The 20,134-nt window shown below is 30.0% G+C and overlaps 2 protein-coding genes across 2 annotated transcripts; one reads left to right on the top strand and one right to left on the bottom strand.

The window, feature by feature from the left end:
* The first annotated feature begins 1,849 nt into the window (after positions 1–1,849).
* LOC105802086 (rhamnogalacturonan I rhamnosyltransferase 1) lies at positions 1,850–5,801 on the top strand. The gene is made up of 8 exons (XM_012633529.2): positions 1,850–2,652; positions 3,171–3,238; positions 3,383–3,471; positions 3,617–3,782; positions 3,932–4,221; positions 4,312–4,516; positions 4,619–4,776; positions 5,037–5,801. Exons 1-8 carry the CDS (start codon positions 2,340–2,342, stop codon positions 5,281–5,283), a joined length of 1,536 nt encoding a protein of 511 aa, XP_012488983.1. The 5' UTR covers positions 1,850–2,339; the 3' UTR covers positions 5,284–5,801.
* A 2,096-nt stretch (positions 5,802–7,897) lies between these two features.
* Positions 7,898–15,000, bottom strand: LOC105802087 (transcription factor BIM1). The gene is made up of 13 exons (XM_012633531.2): positions 14,893–15,000; positions 14,711–14,781; positions 14,163–14,550; positions 13,902–13,979; positions 11,584–11,943; positions 10,565–10,670; positions 10,327–10,466; positions 9,865–9,976; positions 9,310–9,379; positions 9,124–9,219; positions 8,503–8,960; positions 8,255–8,384; positions 7,898–8,165 (listed from the first exon to the last, which is right to left on the bottom strand). Exons 3-13 carry the CDS (start codon positions 14,197–14,199, stop codon positions 8,067–8,069), a joined length of 1,686 nt encoding a protein of 561 aa, XP_012488985.1. The 5' UTR covers positions 14,200–14,550; positions 14,711–14,781; positions 14,893–15,000; the 3' UTR covers positions 7,898–8,066.
* Positions 15,001–20,134: the final 5,134 nt, after the last annotated feature.

Below are 20,134 nucleotides of genomic sequence, written 5' to 3'. Positions count from 1 at the left end.
ACATAATCTAACTTCAAACGGCACTTGAAGACGTGCCACAATGAATAACATGTGCTTTTAAAGCCTTCAATAGTTTTACCTGGCCGTTAATTTTCTTGCTTCTGTACAAGAAAATAATAATAATAAAAGCCATAAATGGAAAAAAATTTTATTAACAAAAACTAAAACATCTCACATGTTTTTTTTTTATCATTTGTTACAACATTGATAATATAGCTAAATACTATCATATATTTAAAAAATCATTTTTTCTTAAAATATTTAATAAATTACAAGCCTTTGTGCTACTTTAGTGTTACCTTTTATAAAGTATGAAAAGCATTACTCTACCAACTATTTTGCTTTTTCGAAAGAAAAATTAAAATTAAAATTAAAATTAAAATAATAAATAATAAATAAAATTTCTCGAACTCTTTCATTAAAAAAAGAAGGAAATTAAGTACTCTAAAAGTAAAATTTACGTGATAATACTTATAGCAATATTGATTAATTAAATGTTGTAGTGATAAATTAAGATAGCAATAGAGAATGTTAAATATATCATTCAAAAGTTTGTTTCTTATAAATTAAATAATTATTTTTAAAATTAAACAAGCAATAACTATATCACTAGATTATACTATTCTTAATCGAAATACCCAATTTGTTTTGTACGATGATTTAAATCGATTAAAAATAGAATAGAATTTAAAATTTTTGCACTAAAATAATTTAAATTGAATTATTTATATTTCAAAGGAGTTAAAATTACAAATTTTTCATTTAATAGAGGATAAAAGGAGATTAACTTAAATTAATTAGATTTAAAATAAAAAGCGTAATTGCTTCTATTATATATAAAAGTCTAATCAATTCAACTTCCAATAATTCATTCAACTAATTGATTTAATGGATTTTTAAAATATTAAGTTATTAATTGAATCTAAATAGCAATTTAGTATATTTGATACTTAAAGTGTATAATTAAATTACCAAAAAAAGAGGATAATTTATCTGTATTGATATTTTTAAAAATTAACCGACGGACAATATAATTATTTTCAGCTTTATTATTGTTTTGAAATGGGAAGTAATTATCAATGTTTAGCGATAATAATTTTCTAAAGATGGATAAATTTCTATCTCAGACATAATTATTCTTTTTCCTAAAATGATAAATATATAATCCAAACGATATTAAATTCTCGCGATATATTGTCGGCGTATCAACAAGCCCAAATCTGACGGCGACAGATGAACTTCCGATTCCCAAGACGGCATCGCGTGTGGTTTAACCACCGCATGATCTCCGCCACGTAGCGGAAAGCTGGGCCCGGTCCGACATTAAACAAGCTGTCTGGCATTTATTGGTTGAAATTGGCTTAAACCATTGGACTGTGCTCAACATCTAACCCTAGTCAACAAATCCTTTTAGATTCAGAATGGCTAAAATACAAAATGAATCCCTTGAACCTTCTTTCTTTCTTTAAATAAATACGTATATTTTTATTATATTCAAATAAATTCTAAAATTTTAATATGTACAATTATTATGGTTTCAGTAGTATATATTTTGGTTATTAGTCTCTTAGTCCATTGCAATGATTGATTTTGTTCTTAGTTGTTCAGTTTAATAATGATTTATTCTGATTGAAATTTGTTTTTTTTATAGTTGTAAGTTTTAATTTTAAAAATTAGAATTTAAAATGAATCAATATCTTAATTAAATAAAATCAAGAAGGACTTATTTGAATAAAACACAAGTGTAGAGGTTTATTTAAACAAAAAATTAATTTAAGGACTTTATAAATATTTAACCATTCGTAAACTATGGTTAAAAAAGTGCGCCCAGCGGTGTACGGCTCGCATCCCTCCAATGATCTCACCAACAACGTTAATGCATACGCCGGATTTATATTCAAAGTTCTAAACTCTAATTGCTTCATTCTCTCTAATTTTCTTGATCGGTTTATACTTGAACGCCGGTACGGCGGTATCAACGGCCGTTACACGGCAAATTTTCACCGGGAAATGTTTTGATCGCCGCGGAGTAGGAAGTTTTTTTTTGTTTGTTTTTTAAATTGAAATTGGTTAAGTTAATGAGTTCGATTTGAGAATAAGAGGCGAAAAATTGGATTTCTTTTATTGATTATTGAATTTCTTTGGGGGGGGGTTGTTTTTGGAAGTTATCGGAATTTGAAGATTCTGTTAGGTTAGTTTTTTGTTTGCAACATTAAAAAGAAAAAGAAGTTGTTGTTGTCGGTGCAAATCAACCTGCATTGATGGAATTTGGAAGGAGAGAAGCGGTGTTGTATTGAGGGGGTATATGAGGAGAGTGGAGATTGAGGTTTTTGCTGGAAATGTGCAGTGTTGAAGGGATAGGGAAAAAGGGAGGTATGAGAATCGGGGTAATAAAAGGGGGCGGAGGCGGAGCAAGCGGAGGAGAGAGAGTGGAGAAGTTGAAAAAGAGTTCGAGAATGAAGGTTTGGATCATACGCGCCACCACATCGGTGTTGCTGTGGACTTGCATCGTACAGTTAACGACCTTGGGAGAGACATGGGGACCTCGCGTCCTTAAGGGTTGCCCTTCCTGTTTCTCTCACCAGGATTCTTCCGTTTCCGCCATTGAAGACAAAGTTCCCTCGGTTCCCGCCCGTGTAATTCCTCCCAAAAGTAATTTCTTCTCCCCCTCTCTTTTTACAAAATATTTAAATTTCTGTTAATTTTGAACGTTGTTTTTGTTATTATCCAAATTTTTTTGGTTTAAATTAGGGAAGAAATTAAGTTAATCTCTACCGGAAATAAGGAATGCATTTTGAGAAGATAAAAGCAAAAGAAATCGACGGATTTTCCATCCCATTGTTTGACGAATTTGCAAATTCCTGAACTGAATTCATTTTGATATGGTGATACGGTTTGAATTAGCATCAAATTTGATGTTACCTAATGTTTACATAATATATCTTAATTTTCTCCATTTATATCGTCTTCTTTTTGTTTTGGATAAGGCTGGTTGAAATTGGATATCGGCTTTCAGTTGATTTTTCATATGGGGATTTACATTTATGCAACTTTACTTTCATTCTTATCTGTCATTTAAGCTTTAGGGATCTTTGGTACTTGATGTATTATATTTGGGTTAAGGAATTTAAATCCTGAAACGATATAATGTTTTCGTTTGTTGGCTACAGGAGTGTATAAGAACAATGGTTATTTGATGGTTTCATGTAATGGAGGTCTCAATCAAATGCGAGCGGCAGTGAGTGCTCTAGCAACAACACTAAATTTATGATTTTCCTCTTATTTCTTTCTAGTTTATGTAAGTTCATCAGTTGTTTTTGGGGTGTAACGCTATGTGAATATTGACGCCATGGTCTTTTGATTTTTGGGGTTTTCTCGACAGATTTGTGACATGGTTACCATTGCAAGATATTTGAATGTCACGCTTATAGTCCCGGAGCTGGATAAAACATCCTTCTGGGCCGATCCCAGGTATGTTAGCTTAGCGTTGTTCATATCATTCAAGCTATTGGATTTATAGCTTTCAGAAGGATGGTCTAAAATATATTTCTGGTATATTTTGAACTGGGGTTATTGTTCTTACGAAGTTCTAAATATTTTTTAATTGATATGCCAGTGAATTTCAAGATATATTTGATGTGAATCATTTCATTACATCACTGAGAGATGAGGTTCGAATATTGAAGGAGTTGCCTCCTAGGCTTAAGAGGAGAGTGGAAATGGGGTTTGTGTATTCAATGCCACCAATTAGCTGGTCAGATATATCCTACTATCATAATCAGGTCAATTCTTTGTCATTTCCGAGTTAGTTATGCAGCTAGAGCTTTGTAGACCACTATAATGTAGCCTGGCTCTTTCTACCCTTCTGGTTTTTTTACTTCCTAATAAAAACTCTTCTTAAAGTTGTATGCATTCTCATCTGTCTATGCAGATTCTTCCTCTGATACAGAAGTATAAAGTTATACATTTGAATAGAACTGACGCTCGACTTGCCAACAACGGGCAGTCTTTAGATGTTCAGAAGCTGCGATGTCGTGTAAATTTTAATGCTTTAAGATTCACTCCTCAGATAGAAGAGTTGGGTAAACGAGTTATTAAGCTTCTGAGGCAAAATGGTCCTTTCATAGTACTTCACCTTAGATATGAAATGGACATGTTAGCATTTTCTGGCTGTACGCAAGGTTGCAACAATGACGAGGTGGAGGAGTTAACAAGAATGAGGTGAGCTGAACATGCATCCTCAACAATTACTGCCTTGGAGGCCTAAATTCCAACTTTAATCTCACTCTCCTTATACGACCATTTTGGCAGATACGCTTATCCATGGTGGAAAGAAAAAATAATAAATTCTGACTTGAAAAGGAAAGATGGTTTGTGCCCCTTGACGCCTGAGGAAACTGCCCTTATTTTGAGGGCACTGGACATTGATAAAAATTACCAAATCTATATCGCAGCTGGTGAAATATATGGTGGAGATAAGAGAATGGCCAGTCTTGCTGCTGCTTATCCAAAATTGGTAAGTACGTAGAAAATCGGCAAACTCGATAAAATAATGGTTAGCTTAGGCTTTTTGTTTTTAATTGTCATGTTTTTTAAAGTGGTCTTTTGTTTGTTACAGGTTAGAAAGGAGACTCTATTGGGGCCATCTGACCTTGGGTTTTTCCAAAATCATTCATCCCAGATGGCAGCATTAGATTATCTTGTTTCATTGGAGAGTGATATTTTTATTCCTACTTATGATGGGAACATGGCTAAAGTTGTTCAAGGCCATCGCAGGTACGGTTTTGCTCTTAATATGTTCAGAAATCTATTCATGTAATGATCCATTGGTCCTTTTTTCATCGAATGAGATGAGTAATTTTAGGAATTTGACTTCAACCGCATTTGACTATCCCCATTTTTGTATTTATCATTATAGGGTACAATATTTTGTTGATCTGTATCTCGAAATTAGAGCCAAACTTTTCTTTGATGGTTTTATGATGATAATTGATTTAGTGATAAATGTAATGATTTATTGATGAATGCTCCTCCAGGTATCTGGGGTTCAAGCAGACAATTTTGTTGGACAGAAGGCTATTAGTCGATTTAATAGACCAGTACAATAATGGATCTCTAAGTTGGATCCAGTTCTCAGACGCTGTGAAGGAAACTCATGAAAGGCGCAGGGGGCAACCGAGTAAAAGGTTGGTGATTCCTGACAGGCCAAAAGAAGAGGATTACTTCTATGCCAACCCAGAAGAATGCTTGCAACAACCGGATGGTCAACTAAGTAGCACGTGATCGTTGTCACCAGGATTTGTTATGTACGTATGTTGAAGGGTGTTTTGTTTTTCTAGTGGTAGGCATCATCATACCTGAAACACAAAAGGTAAATGACACGAATGAAGAGGGTTTTACATTGAAGGAGGCGAATCGGGGACAGGCAGTAGAGCTCAAAGAAACCCCGAGAGGACAGATTTTTAGCATGTGAAAAAAATCCGAAGGGTGTATAGAAGAAGAGCTGTGGAATGCCATTAATAGGATAATATATCAGATGAAAAGGTATTTGCGAAGTATAGATTTGGATTCATGGAAGGTTAGTCTCTCACCCTCCATTTTTCTTTAATTCCCCCCCCCCCCTTCTTTTTATTTTATTTCTTGTTAGCTTTATATATATATATATCACATTCTAGAATTTATCATTGTCATACATACACTACATGGACGATTGTATTTCTTTGTAGTATGGTCCCTCCCCATCAAATGCAAGGAATGATTGAAAGCATTGAATATAGAATTTACTGCACTTTTGGATAAAATGGTCTTTTTTCTCTTTTTGTTTTCCGAATTGAATTCTAATGGGATTAAATCCAAAAGTAGAGATTAGAAATAAAAGTAGGGATTAAATTAAAATGTATGAATAATGCAAGGATTTAGAACATATTTTAACCTAATTATTATAGCATAATAGGTTTAGTTAAGTTGGAAGAGCAAATCATAATTTGCTTGTACACCAAAGCAAAACAAAGCGTGGTCAGGAAAACTTGTTTTGTTCCCAAATCCACCTTTTATGATAATGAAAAGTAACTACCAACTAAATTAAATTATACAAAACACAATCTTTTTTTGTATCAAAGGGCGGCTTCGCCTAATGATGATTGTGATGTTTTCTAATATTGACTTGCTTTCTCACCTAATTTCCCCAATTAACTTATGTAAAAAATTCAGAGTATTTTTTAGTTTAAATTATTTTATTATATTCAATGTTGTATTTATAAAAGTTTTTTAGCTTTTTGTCCACTTATTGAACTATTCAGATTGAAGGTTGATTTAATTATAAAAAGTTTAAATACAAAACATGACTAAGTTTATGATAGAAATATTTATTTAATTTAACGATATATTTATTCAATTTATTTACATAGAAAAAGTGGACAAATTTTTTATCAATTTAATACAAGATTTTATTCAATCAATTCTTCTAGAATAAATTTTTGGTCCCTCTACAATAACTTTTAGATCATACATGAAATCGAACAAACTTGTATAATAAAAATTAATTAATTTGATTCGTTTATTTTTCTAGCATAGCAAAATATTGATTAAAACTAAGTCAATAAAAGAGCCTAGCATTAATAAGGGATACTATAAAAATTGAATAAGGCAGCGGTCAAATTAAAATTAGTCGACATATTTTTAAATATTAGTTGAATTGATATTATTCAATTATTGTAGTTGTAACATAATATTTTCTACTCTAATTAGGGGTAGGAGGTATATGAATAAATTTTAATATATATATATAAAATTCGACGCATTTGATGGGATTTTACTATTCTTAAACAATAGTGGAATCCATGTTTGCATTTTCTTTTTCTATTTAATTTTGAAAAATCAACACTGTACAGCACTTGCCTTTTGAGCAGAAATTGACCAATAAAAAATTTAAAAAAGAAGAAGAAGAAGAAGAAGAAACTAAACAAGAACAATATAATTGTACCAAGTTGGGGATGAATGGATTGATTTTATTATTTCTGGACGGATGATGAGAGGATTAATTAAGCTTGAGCTCATTTCTTACACATTTTTTTTTCATTAATGTGACCAATTATTATTTTATCTACTGCTAATGAGATATATTTTTTAACAAATGAGAAGATAGTGTTATCACTTATTCTTTAGTTATATAAAAATTGAAAAGAAAAAAGATGAGGGTTCGGGTTCTAAATATAATTTATTATTAAATTTATTTCATTGTCGGTACATAAAATTATTATCCGTCATGCTACGCCCCGCTGTTAAACATAAAATGTCAACACTTTGTGCCTTTATATTATACATTCAAAATATGGACATCCAGAAACCTAAATCCATAGGTGAATGGTGGCGTTAATAGATTTTTGGTTTCTTATTCTGCAAAACTCGACTGAGCCTTCTTTTCCATCAGCAGCTTAGGCGAATAAATCCCATAAAATTGATAGTGCGGTCCAATCTAAATACATCCTTAGACACCTTGGTATCTCAATTAATATAAACAATTATTTGAAAAAAGAAGAGAAATACACCAGATAAAATTTGGGGACAAATACTGAAAATTGAGGTATATGAATGTAGTAATTTGGTGTGTATGGAATAAGAGCGATGAATCTCACCAAAAAAGTAGATAAATAATATTAAAAGGAAAAGAAACTTCAGATGATGGAAGCCTTCAATGAAAAGCAGCAGCTTCTCAACATCCATATGGTGAAAATTACACGAAAATTATATATAATATATATTAGTAATACATTTTGATGGGAATTCTCTTCATATTACCCCAACAAAACCAGAAAGCTTGCTTATGCTATTCGGCATTTGTTTTTGGCATCTGTATGATACGTTTTTAAATATGTCGTCCAAATTATGAGAAAAAAAAGGAGAAAACTTTAAGATATATTTGTATTGGAATCTGTACCCAGCAGTCGCCCGAGTGACTGACTAGGGTATGTGCATTACCGTTAAGGAAGGGCAAGGTACCCCCAAAAAATTAATTAATTTAATAATAATAAAATAAAGAATATTCTGGAATTATCAAGCTAGAATTCTCATGTTTTAAGCTTCTTTAAAGGTTGATCAGAATCCTCACCGCGTCCAACTCTAGGGCGCGTCTTCCCTTGATTTGTAGAGGGAGCCGCCGTAGTATCCTAAACAGCAATGAAGAATTAAGTTGAATTGCTTATAGTTTTACAAGGTGAAAAATGAAATAAAATGGTAGTTAGCAATGGCAAGCAACCTTAAGTGTGGATGTGGGAGCCGTCGGCCGATTGCTAGATTGCTTTCCGAGCTCGATTTGTACCGAGATGCTGGCTTGCGATAAATCTAATCCCGAAGTTTGTAGCGCTTGTGTTAGTGTATTCAACAATCTGTCAAAACACATTTATCACTATAACAAATCGTGTTTTCGCTAAACAAGGACTATGAAAAGCTGCTAACACATTTCTGTTCTTCACAAAACTAAAAATCGAAAATGTATAAACTTACCGTTGTGAATATAGGCTTGAGATGTTAATTTTTCCACCTTCAATTGTCAGCTCTTGTTCTTTTAGCTTCTCGCTAGGAAGAGCACCATTGGCAGTACAGGATCCAGTATGACACTGTACAGGTTGAGGCTGAGATGCATTATTTTCCGCATCAGATGGCAACCGAGGTGGAATTTGAGTTGCTGGAACAGTGTTCTGGGCAGTGTTGAAGAAGTTTGGTTGTAGTGACACAGGAAAGGGCATTGTTTTGTTCATCATTCCTGGAGTAAGGTCCATTGCCCTGAAGGTAGTAGCTCTGCTCTTATTAGGTTCGATAGGGTTCTCTGCACTTTCACGAATGGTTGGGGTGATGTTGATGTTTCCGTCATCCAACTTCGTAGGAAACACCACCGAAGGAGAAACACCATTTATGGCTCGAGATTGATCAGCGTAATTTTCTGTAGGCCTTTGGTTGCTTCTCTGTTTCAGTTGAGGCCTATGATCAGTCAGTCATTGTACAAATACCAATACTCAAAAACTGTAATGCCAATATATACATACATCTGTGTGTGTGTGATGTTTGAAATTTTCATATCTAGAACATATGAAATTCTTAATTAATAACGCCAAGTAAAGAATTTACCCATGGTATCAATTTTGATGGTACATGGCTCCATCCTTGGTATGTTCCTTCATATTTGTGTACTCTCTCCTGTAGAAATTGAATGTACTCGATAACCTATGAAAAGATTGAACAGCCACTGTTCAGAACTTAGAAAACTGTAGTTAGAAGTATAATAACTATTACTATTACAAGGAATCTACGTACCTCCAATAAGAATGAGGCTTTATCTCTTTTTTGGTCACTGTTTGGAATGATATCTCTCAACATCTGAAATCTGCAAAATAGTGGCAAGAGTTTAGTATATCAAGGTGATTTTGCATCCCAAAATTTCAACTTTTCAGTTTCTAAACAGCATTTAATTTCTAAATTCACTTTAACAAAGACATTCGGACAATCATAGTTCATAACTATCCAACACAAATCCACATGAAATTTCCCTAACTAATATGTGAAGCAAATGAAGATATTTTCTAGAAGCAGAGCTTCCGTGCACGCTGCATTAAAAAAAAGTATACGTTAGCTTTACTTTTAGGACTTTCTCAAGAGGTCTCCATCACTGGTGCGAATTAATCAAAAGGGGCAATACTCTTCGCCATAAAAGCAAAAGGATTTTCTGGTGAGAACAAAGGGATACATTCAACATGAAAAATCAAGAGAAAAAAAAGACCTAACTGAACATATTTGATCACGAAAAATGAATAAAACTCATTCAAATTGCTAATAAATATTAAATGTGAAGCTGATTAGAGTTATGCTTGCCTGTTGTTAATTTTACTCCTCCTCCGCTGCTCAGTAGCAGAATGTTTTGACCTTGGGGTGTTGGCCTTCTGATCAGGTACACTCTTTCCATCCACTTTCACTCTCAATTCTCCTGTAAAAATAAGTAAAGTTATTAGGACAAATAAAATCTTCGTTCTTCAATAATTACAGAAACAACCTAAAAAATTACTGTCCGCATATCCAAATAACCTTTTAAAAAAACCAAAATGTATTATCTAAGTCCACTCTCGTTTACATTAATATCACAATGTAATCGTCTAATTACATGGATGCAAATGTTGAATACATGCATGTATTCTTTATTGAAATATTTAATATTTTTTAAAATATTCTATATATCTGGAGGCTTCACATCTTATGTTCATGTCAAGATATACAATAGACACAAATACTTGAAAATAAAGAGTTGGAGCAATGTAACAATATAGCACAGCACATTACCTATATTATGGGTGGTAGTGGAACTCTCTTTCTTGAGAACAAAATCTTCATCTTCTTCAAAATCATCATCTTGTGAGCTACCTTTTGCTGATTTTATCATTTCCATGAAGCTTTGCCTTTTCTGCTGCTTTGAGGATGGCCTGTTAAGAAGATCACAATGAAACCTTTGTTTTAATTTTGAACCCATAAATAAGAAAAATAAAGGCCATAAAAGAAACCAGAGCAAAAAGTGACTGACTGAGAGGAAGAGAGACAGCTGTAGCTCTTTGGATGGTTGTTGGTTGACGACTGCGTTCCTTTTTCCAACGACGATGTGGCCCAGTGTCCCACCTTTCCCGCCGCATCTATCAGAAGTAGCCGCCAAAATTATATTAAGTAAACGAGCGTAACAGCTTTTTATGCCGAATTGAATGCACTTAAAAACTTTGTCTAATGGTGGCCACTACTAGAAAATTAAGATTTAAGGCTCAAATATCCACTCTCCTTCGGTTTTCATATATACCAAGAAAACAAGAAATCGACCTTCAAGCCTCTTCAGTTTAACCAATTATAATGACGATTTAATTATACTTTAATTTTTATTAAAATTGCCACTCATTTATGAAAACTTTTAACATTAGAATCAATTCCTACATTGGGGTTCCAATGGAGTGAAGTGTTATAACAAAGGATAAAAACATGCATTAAGATGATTTGAAAATGAAAAGAAAACGAAACCAAATATGAAACGTAGTAATTTTTATTTGGCACATGCAAGAAATGAAAATGAATCGGTCATATAAAATTCATCAATAGCTAGAAACATACGAAAATTGACTATCAGGAAAGGGTAAATATACTAGCATGGGTTCTTTGCTGTTGCGTGACTTACGTCCTAACTCACTCTATTCTTACCTAATCATCTTCAGACTCGATGTACATGATGGTCATTCTAGTTTCAAATCCAAGCATAAATTCTTTAATATTTTGGAACATCTGGCTAGCTTTTATGGTACCAGCCTGAAATTTATATCAATGACTATGCATGCGCATGCAAATTTAAATTATTGTTTTTGATTAAGAGTTAGATCTTAAGGGATGTTATTCATGCATGACTAAATGAAAAGGATCTTTTTATTTGACACTGACTCGAATTCAGGTAATGACTAATCAATGATAATACAAGTAGGAACTAGATCCTAACTCATACATGACAATATCAAAAAGAATTACTACTAGTAGAAAAGTATTGCATATATGAAGTAAGAAATTTTTTACCTCTTACAAAGGGTGTTTCCCCGGCATTCTCCTTCCCTGTCTTTCCCTTCTTTCCCGCAGTTTCTTCCCACAGAGTGAAACCACTTCCGGTATAAGAACTGCAGTTGGAATTCTCATCATTTCTCTCTGTACTACTTCCTTCAGCAACAGTAAATACGGCCCCCTCAGACTTTGGAACCCTAGGATTAAAATAGGAAACGTGGCTTATACTGTATGTTCCAATCCCGCCAGGAAGAATATGTTCCACAAACGGCGGTGTTGGCATTTCAACAGTCGCTACCTCTACTGATATTTCCTTCTTGGCACTTGGATTCCCTTGTTGTTCTAGTTGTAAGAAATCACGAGTCTTGAGGTACCCACCTGCATATTTAGACACAATCAAACAAAGTAAATCCGGGTCTTTTGCCTTTGTTTTGTTTCTTTTTTTTTATGATTGTTCTAAATATTATAACATATAAACCATTTCAAAACAACCATAAGAGAAATAATCCGAAGATATATAAATTTAATCCATCTTTTTGTCATTTAATCTAATATTTTATTAGTTCAGTTAAATTTTTATTGACTCCTTAATTGATTTTGACATACATATTCAATTTTTTTTCATCAATTATGAAGCCTTCATATATGCTGCTTTCCACAACTACTTAGATGAAGACATCTAGGGTTAGTGGTCAAACTACTACCGTTTTAGAAATTGAAATTTTGTATCACAATGTACCGATGAATACATGTCGATCTAGATCGAATTGATTGGCATGAACCAATATCGTTTCTGTTTCTTTAAAAGTCGTACACATTGGTCAATACAATATCGAATGGTTGGTGACCATATTTAAATTTTAAAAAGAAAATACATTAGAGGGGGAAAAACTAGGTTGAAATACAATCAAATCAGCAAAACTATCATACTCCCAACATGTTATTATTATGTTTAGCAATTTTCTTGGATTAAAATAATTTAAAGGTTACTTGGCATGCAACAAATAATTACTATAATTATTAAACACTTAAGAATAGAAAATAAGAGGTTCTAATTACAGCTCAAAAACAGAATAATTAAAATTGTTGACCCACTCCGTCTGCATCAGTTTCACGTGAAAGTCATTCTCATCAAAACTGTTTGGGTTGGTGTAGAATTATTATTCAGATCCGATTAATATATATAATAATTATATTTCTATTTATGGTATATCATCTTAATTAATTTCGTTAGACAATTATTATTTTTCATATCAATTTCTCCACTAATAAATTATTATAAATAAAATATTATTTTTACACATAAAAAACCTTTATTTGCTGGCCTGCGTTTTTATATATAAATATAAATATTTATTGATGTGTCTATCACGGGATGGAAGCAAGGGAAAGAAAGAAGAAATGGAAGAAAGCAGCGAGCGTGCAAGTATATAGGGAAAAGTTGGTGATGATGTGAATTATATGACTTGTCAAATCATCTTTCGGGGTTTTTTTTTATAATTTTATTGCTGTATTATCATATTTAATATAATCCATAATCATATAAAAATTAAAATAATCTTTTTTTCAATATTTTAAACTCAGATTACATTTGAGATTAATCCTTTTTCATTTCGAATCTTGTTGAAACCTATTGATAAATAATTGTATCTTTATTTAATTATTTTATATTATGTTCTTAGATGATATTGTAATCATCTATTTATATTTATATTTTATATTTTATATTTTATAGAATTAACCTATTAAATCTTAAATTTAATTTTATAAAATGGGCCCATCAAAGGCTTTAATTGGCCCATAGTCTTCATTCTTAAAAACAATGCAGTCACGTGCACTACTCCAAATCATGATCCCTGATAAAACTCCAAAGATGGCCCCAAAAAAGACTTTAAACATAACTGTAAAGATATTCTATTTATTTATTTTCTCTTTCAACTTCACGTAATTTAATGTTTTATTTTACTTAAAATTCATGATATACATACTTTATTATTAATATTACAAATAAAAAACATTAATTCAATTGAAAAGATTAAAATTGCCATGTCAGATTTTACAGATGAAAACGGAGGATTTAAGAGGAAATATTTTTCTTTAAAATATATTAATATTGTTTTCTTATATTTAATAACATTTGTGTGCAAGTTTTTCTTCTACCAAATTTTTAGTTATTATAATTTATTTATATAATAATAAAAGTATAACAAATGGAAAATTAAGCTACGAAAAAAAGGGGAGTGGAAAGGAGATAAAAACAAATAGTAGAGAATCTGTCTGTTTGTTTCAATCTCTTTTTTCGGGATCTTAAAAATAAAAATAAAGTAAAGAATTACCTTGAGAAGGTGGCCTTGGATCTTGTTGGACACTTGAATGACTGTACAGTGACAGAAAGTCATGCGTTGGTTTTCTTCCTGTTTATCAAAACAAAATTAAAAAAAAATCTAATCCATAAATTCTTTAAATTTTAACACAATTAATTAAGTAAAATATTTTCACACTAATCCATCTCTCTTTTTTTCTGAATTTCTTGTTGTAAAATGGAAGTAAATCATTTTGGAAAGAGGGAAAAAAAACGACGTAGTAAAATATATTACCTTCAGCTCCGAAAGGCCGGGATTGAGGGAGCTCCATCTACGGCGACGAATTCCTTTTGTTTTTGGATCAGAAAATTTTATGTGATTTATGACGAGCGAAATTCGAAATTCTACGACAAATTCAAAGAATTCGAAGAGCTTGAACAGGAAATTTCGAAAAACAAACTGAAAAGTTCCTTCTCTTTGATTGCTTTTATCAGATCCGTTTCACGTACGCCTCCACCTGAGATCGGAGGCTCATTTTTCACTTCAGATTCCAGAAATTCTGAACCTTCAAAATAAATTCCTTCAATTTTTTTCTTTAGAAAAATTCGACAATTTCAGCCTCAGAAGATCTTTCCCACTCGTTTTACTGACGGAATCAGAATTTTATTTCTTGTCACAGAATCTACCACCAAAAAATATCAAAAAATTATTTAAAAAGAAAAACGTGCTTATACAAAATCCAGCTCCTCCAAAGCTTAAGAAATGGAATTATGCATAATTCAACTCAAAATTCAAACAACAATTCAAGAACAAAACCTTTTTCCGAAAAAAAGAGTACATACCTTCTTTGATCTGAACTCAAACGATGTTAACGTGAAATTTCAACGAAGGAATGATTGAACCAACCGAAAATCTGAATTGTAAACACTCAAGGTAAACTCGTAAAGTAAAAACGTCTAAAATTGCAGCTACCAAGCGTCGCCTTCGAAATTCAACCATCAAAAGAAGAAAAAAATTATCTTACTTTCTAAAGAAGAAGTTGTTCGGCGAATGGCGAGAGAGGCTTTGAGCCGGAGAAAATGAATCTCTCTTCTTTTTTTTCCTCTCTTGTTTTGTTAAGCATCCGGCCGTCCGCTTGCTTCAAAGATCATTTTATACAATTTCTTTCCTTTTTTTTTTTTGGTGTGTTTCCTTTATTTAAAAAATAGAAAAATAAAGTTTTGTTAACGGCGTTGAAGTAACGACGTTGCGGCGGGCTTGACGACGTTTGTGCTAAGGTTGATGGCTTCGTTCGACTTTCTTTTTTATAAAAAATTGTGTGTGGCATTTTATGGATCACGCAATGATGATTTAAATTTTAGTTTCTCTTTTTCCGTTTTCTTGAGGGAAAATTTTTAAAATATATTTATATTTCACTTAGGTACAGTGAAACTTAACCCATCTCGCGAATTTAAGTGAAGTTATGATTTATATCGATTTTACAAATTTCGGATTTAAAATACAATATATCTTATCATTATAATAAATATTTAATAATTAATAGTATTTATTTTAAATGAGATATTTTCGGTTTCTTATAAGATGTTAGATTTATGTAACAAAATCATGTGCATATATTTATATTATATTTAAATTGTACTATTGTGAGTATTTTCATTTTATGTATTTATATATACGATAGGATTTAAACTTAAAATATTAAAAATTTTAATTTTTAATTTTATCGTTTCAACTAAAATTTCATTTAATTCTCACATAAAATTTCAATTAATATATTTTTCGCCCAGTGTGGGGTATCGTGATCTAATGTACATATATTGCATATACTAAAAAAATTAACATTATGTTTATGAAAATGAATTTTATACAAAAGGCTTAATGACAAATTTGATCATTAACGTTTACATATTTTGTTAAAATGGCCCTTATTGTATTTTTGATTTTTTTCATCAATCTTTGTTCTTTTTTCAACATGCTTTTTCTAATAGATTTAATGAAAGTATAATTAAAAAGTTAACCGGGTTGTATGGAATTTCATATGTGGAATATTTTTGATGAGATGTAATTTATTACTTAGATAACCCAATAAGATAATTACATGTGGAAATAATAAAATAAATAAATAATACATTAAATTAAAAAATAATCATTAATTTAAAGAAAATAAACATAATTATCTAAAAAATTAACTTAGTAAAACAACTTCTCAATAAACAAACATATGAATGATTGAAACCTTTTGAAAGAAAAGGAAGATTGAAACATTGAATTTATTCGTTAAATCATTAGAAAAAACATGTTGAAAAAAATAAAGGTTGATGGCAAAAAAAGCTTAAAAATACAATTAAGATCATTTTAACAAAACATGCAAACATTAGTGGCCAAAATTATCATTAAGTCTATACAAAACTAAAACATATAAGAAAAGAAAATGCAAAGGAGTTGCATGAAATAGTTTGAAACAAGTTTAGGTGTAACCAATATATATCAAAATAAAATGTTTTCAATATTCAAGAATGACACATCTAATCTCATACATGGGTGAAGCGGAAAATTTTGTTTAAGAAAATCAAAATTAAATTGTAATTTTACGATGAAAAAATATAATTTCACCATTTGAATTGCTTATATTTTTAAAATCTTAAAAGATTAAATCAATTTTATTATTTTAAGAGGTCAAAATGTAATTTTATTTATATTAATTTTAAATTTTAAAAATCTTAAAACTTAAATAAAAAATTCTATTTTAAAAGAGTCGAAACCCTTTTCAGCCTCCCCTAAATACGCATTCGGTGCATCAAAAGTGCATATAATTACATATGGTTAGTAAATCAAATAATTTCAAATTATAAAAAAATAAGAATATTTATTTACATATATTTAAAATCTTAACATCGGTGGTTCAGGAATTGACACACTTTTATCGTATTAGTATATTACCCTTGCAGCGTACATATTATATTAATATATATTTTTTTAAAAAGCCATATGCAAGGCACTTGTTGTTTAGGGAGTCGTTAGTACGTCTAATGGCTGTCTTGTCACTAATTGTGGTGTAAAAGAGATTTAGGGCAGGTCGTCACCATTTTCATTTGTCGTCCCCATTTTATTGGTTCTTTTTTTCTTTTCATTTTCAAAATGTATAATTTCAATTCATTACAGGACTGATTTTGATGGATTACCACATATTGCTGAAGAGAAAACTGGGCCAATTAAGTTAATCGAATGAACATCAATTCAAAAAAAAAAAAAAAAAGTCGAATCAACAATTTTCAAATTACACATTTTGTAATTTTTTTTATATTCGCTTTATTATTCATATAATTAATTAATTTTATAATAATATAAATAAATTAAATAGTGACAAAAAAATAAAAGCGAAACTATAAAATAAATATACATGTACATGTGTCAATAATCTCCTAATTTAATAACAAAAGTATTATATTGTAAGTACAATCATTTGAATTGGATTTCAAGCAACACTCTTCTCCACCTCAATTATCAAAAATAAATATGTATTTATATATTTTTTGTATATTTTATGTCATATTATGGTCATTTTAAAATAACTCATAAAGCTTAAGATAAAATCGATAATTCCAACACTAACTTAATTAGAGAAAAAATTAAATTGCTCAAAACGAAAAAATATAGGGACCAGTTATATAATTTAATCTAAAATTTTATTTAAAATTATGATTTAATGTACCACGTCAGCTTACTGTTACACTGTTAACGGCTCAATAACTAAAATGTAACCCGAGACAAACAAATATAACTATATTTATAGTTTATCCTTTATTTATTTTAAAAAGATCCATCACCTATTCTTAAAAAAATAATCGATATGTGTTTTTTAATAAAACAAATAATTTCTCACCTGTAAAGTGTATGATGATGTATTTACTAGTTGATTATAATGGTTTAATTATTTATAATTTAAAGGTTAAATTTTGTTATTGGTTCCTGTACTTCGCAGAAGTTGTGGACTTAGTCCCCATTCTTTTGTTTGATCAAATTTAGTCCCTATAAGTTTTGAAATGATAAATTTTAGTCCTTTTACTTTTTAAATTTTGAAATTTTAAACCCGGCCAAAACAGTAGCAGTCAAAATATTTTCATTAAATTCAATTATTAGTCCTATACTATACATACAATTGTAAATTTAATCAATTTTCTCTAATTGGATCATTTTAAGTCCCTATATTTTTCAAAATTTTAAATTACAATCTTAACACGAATTGCAATTGGTAATCATTAATTGGATTTTTTTTTTGAAAAAATTACTAGGTGGCTGCCATTAATGATGGAAAAGGAATCAAATGTGCATGAATGTCATTACACATACGATAATATATTTGTCACATTAGATTTTTGAAATAGCAGAACTTTACTTAATGAATTTAACGACTATTGTTTGGTGAGGACTGAAATTTTAAAATTTTAAAAGTATAGGGATTAAAAATGACCAAATAAAAATATAGGGATTATATCCACAATTTTTACTAAGTACAGGGACTAATAGCAGAGTTTAACCTTTAATTTACGTATAGTTGGGTAAAAATAAGAGATAAGGTAAAGTGAGGTGAGTTTAACTGTTAATAATTAAATGGAGAGCAATGCACGTGAGAAGGGTTATAATTAACGTGAAAAAGTGATGCGCGGTCATTTTCATGGTTGTCGTCACAGATGCTATAGGGTGGGCCACGTGAGTTGACCCCCTCCACTCACGTGCATTTTTTCTCGACCACATCCGCGTTTCATTTCATGTGTTTATAAGGGGAAAAAAAATCTTATTTATGTGATAATGCCTTATTTTTCACTAATCTCTGATCTCTAATAATATAAAATATTTGGATAATTTTGATCTCGATTTAAACGATTTAATTAATTAAATAATAAAATGACATTTTAACTGAGTTATATAAATAAGTTAATTTTTAAAAAATAAAAAAATTCATGTTATACACGCACTTAATATGTTTACGAGTTAATCCGACACCAATTAAAAGTGTATTTAATAAGTAATTGAAAATTCTCAATACATTAAAAAAATCAACATTTAAAATTTAAATGTATTTGATTGTCTTAATAAATTTTCATCTAATTCAAAATTTCCAATAAAGAAGTGTTGAATAGAATAAGTAGATAGATAGCTACTTATCACCTAATGACCTAACGTTGACAAGATTATGTCAATTTATTTTTAAAAATATATTTAAAATAGTTTATCTAATTTTTGTTAAAACGAATATATTGAAATTATTATACGTAATTTTAATCGAAAATCATTAAAAATAATATAAAATGTAATGAGATTAAAATTATGAAATAAGTAATTTTCAATATCAATATTTTTATTATCAAACAACATAAATTTTTCTATACACAATGTTTATTAACCTAACAAATAGTTTTGCAATATAAACTTAACACTTATAAAATTCTATACCTAATTTTTAATTTATCAAACAGCACCTAAATTAAAGAATATAATTCAAAGCTCATTTCCTTAAGAATGATAAATATTTTAAAAGTATTTTTCCTTTTTAAATTTGTTTACATTATACAATTAAATAAAATAACTTAAATCATTGTTTAGGAAAACAATCTCACATGAAAATTACTCTCTTAAAGAAAACACTACCAATCAAGGTAATCAAATACTACACTGATGGATGCACAATTTTTCTACTAGAATTGGCACATACCGAAATCGGTCTGTTTCAATGTATCATTTAAGATTTATCTATTTTTTAAAAATAAATTTAATATATAAATTATTAAATATATCAAATAAATTAGATTGAATAATTTCAAATATAAAAATATCAATTGACCATATAAAATATTCATCAATAAACTTCACAAATAAAATTTAACAAATCTAAAATAGATAGGGAAAAAAATTCCACACTAAAAAAAATCGATAAATCCACAACATTATTTTAAAAAATCTACAATAAATCATCTCATACTAAATATATAAAATGAAAGTTTAACAAAATATACATCAAATATTGTGTTCGTGAAGCATTTAGAAAATTTGTCTTCCTTTTTTTTTTAGTTTGTGTGTTATATAATTTTTATTATTCATTAATTTTTGCTTAAATTTTAAAATTGCTCTTTTACCTTAATTAAAGTTTAAATTTTAATTTTGATTAATAAAAAGGATTAAATTTGGTTCAATAATAATTATATCTGCTTTTTAATTAACATTATTCATGTGTCGGTCGGTGCAACTGAAATTAGTTGAAACGAACT

The sequence above is a fragment of the Gossypium raimondii genome, chromosome 11, assembly GCF_025698545.1.
Source record: "Gossypium raimondii isolate GPD5lz chromosome 11, ASM2569854v1, whole genome shotgun sequence".
In the NCBI taxonomy this organism is placed as follows: Eukaryota; Viridiplantae; Streptophyta; class Magnoliopsida; order Malvales; family Malvaceae; genus Gossypium; species Gossypium raimondii.
The sequence above is the reverse complement of the archived record's forward strand: the minus strand, read 5'-3'. Positions and strand labels throughout refer to the sequence as shown.

Bases quoted from the DNA above. Each gene is read 5' to 3' on its own strand.
- LOC105802087 (XM_012633531.2), bottom strand. From the start codon at position 14,199: ATGGAGCTCCCTCAATCCCGGCCTTTCGGAGCTGAAG. The intron at 8,961-9,123 runs GTAAATTCTTTA...CAACTGAAACAG, and splicing joins CATCAAAATTGATACCATGG to AGAAGCAACCAAAGGCCTAC. The intron at 8,166-8,254 runs GTTGCTTGCCAT...ATTGCTGTTTAG, and splicing joins CTCCCACATCCACACTTAAG to GATACTACGGCGGCTCCCTC.
- LOC105802086 (XM_012633529.2), top strand. From the start codon at position 2,340: ATGTGCAGTGTTGAAGGGATAGGGAAAAAGGGAGGTATGAGAATCGGG. The intron at 3,783-3,931 runs GTCAATTCTTTG...CTGTCTATGCAG, and splicing joins TATCCTACTATCATAATCAG to ATTCTTCCTCTGATACAGAA. The intron at 4,777-5,036 runs GTACGGTTTTGC...ATGCTCCTCCAG, and splicing joins GTTGTTCAAGGCCATCGCAG to GTATCTGGGGTTCAAGCAGA.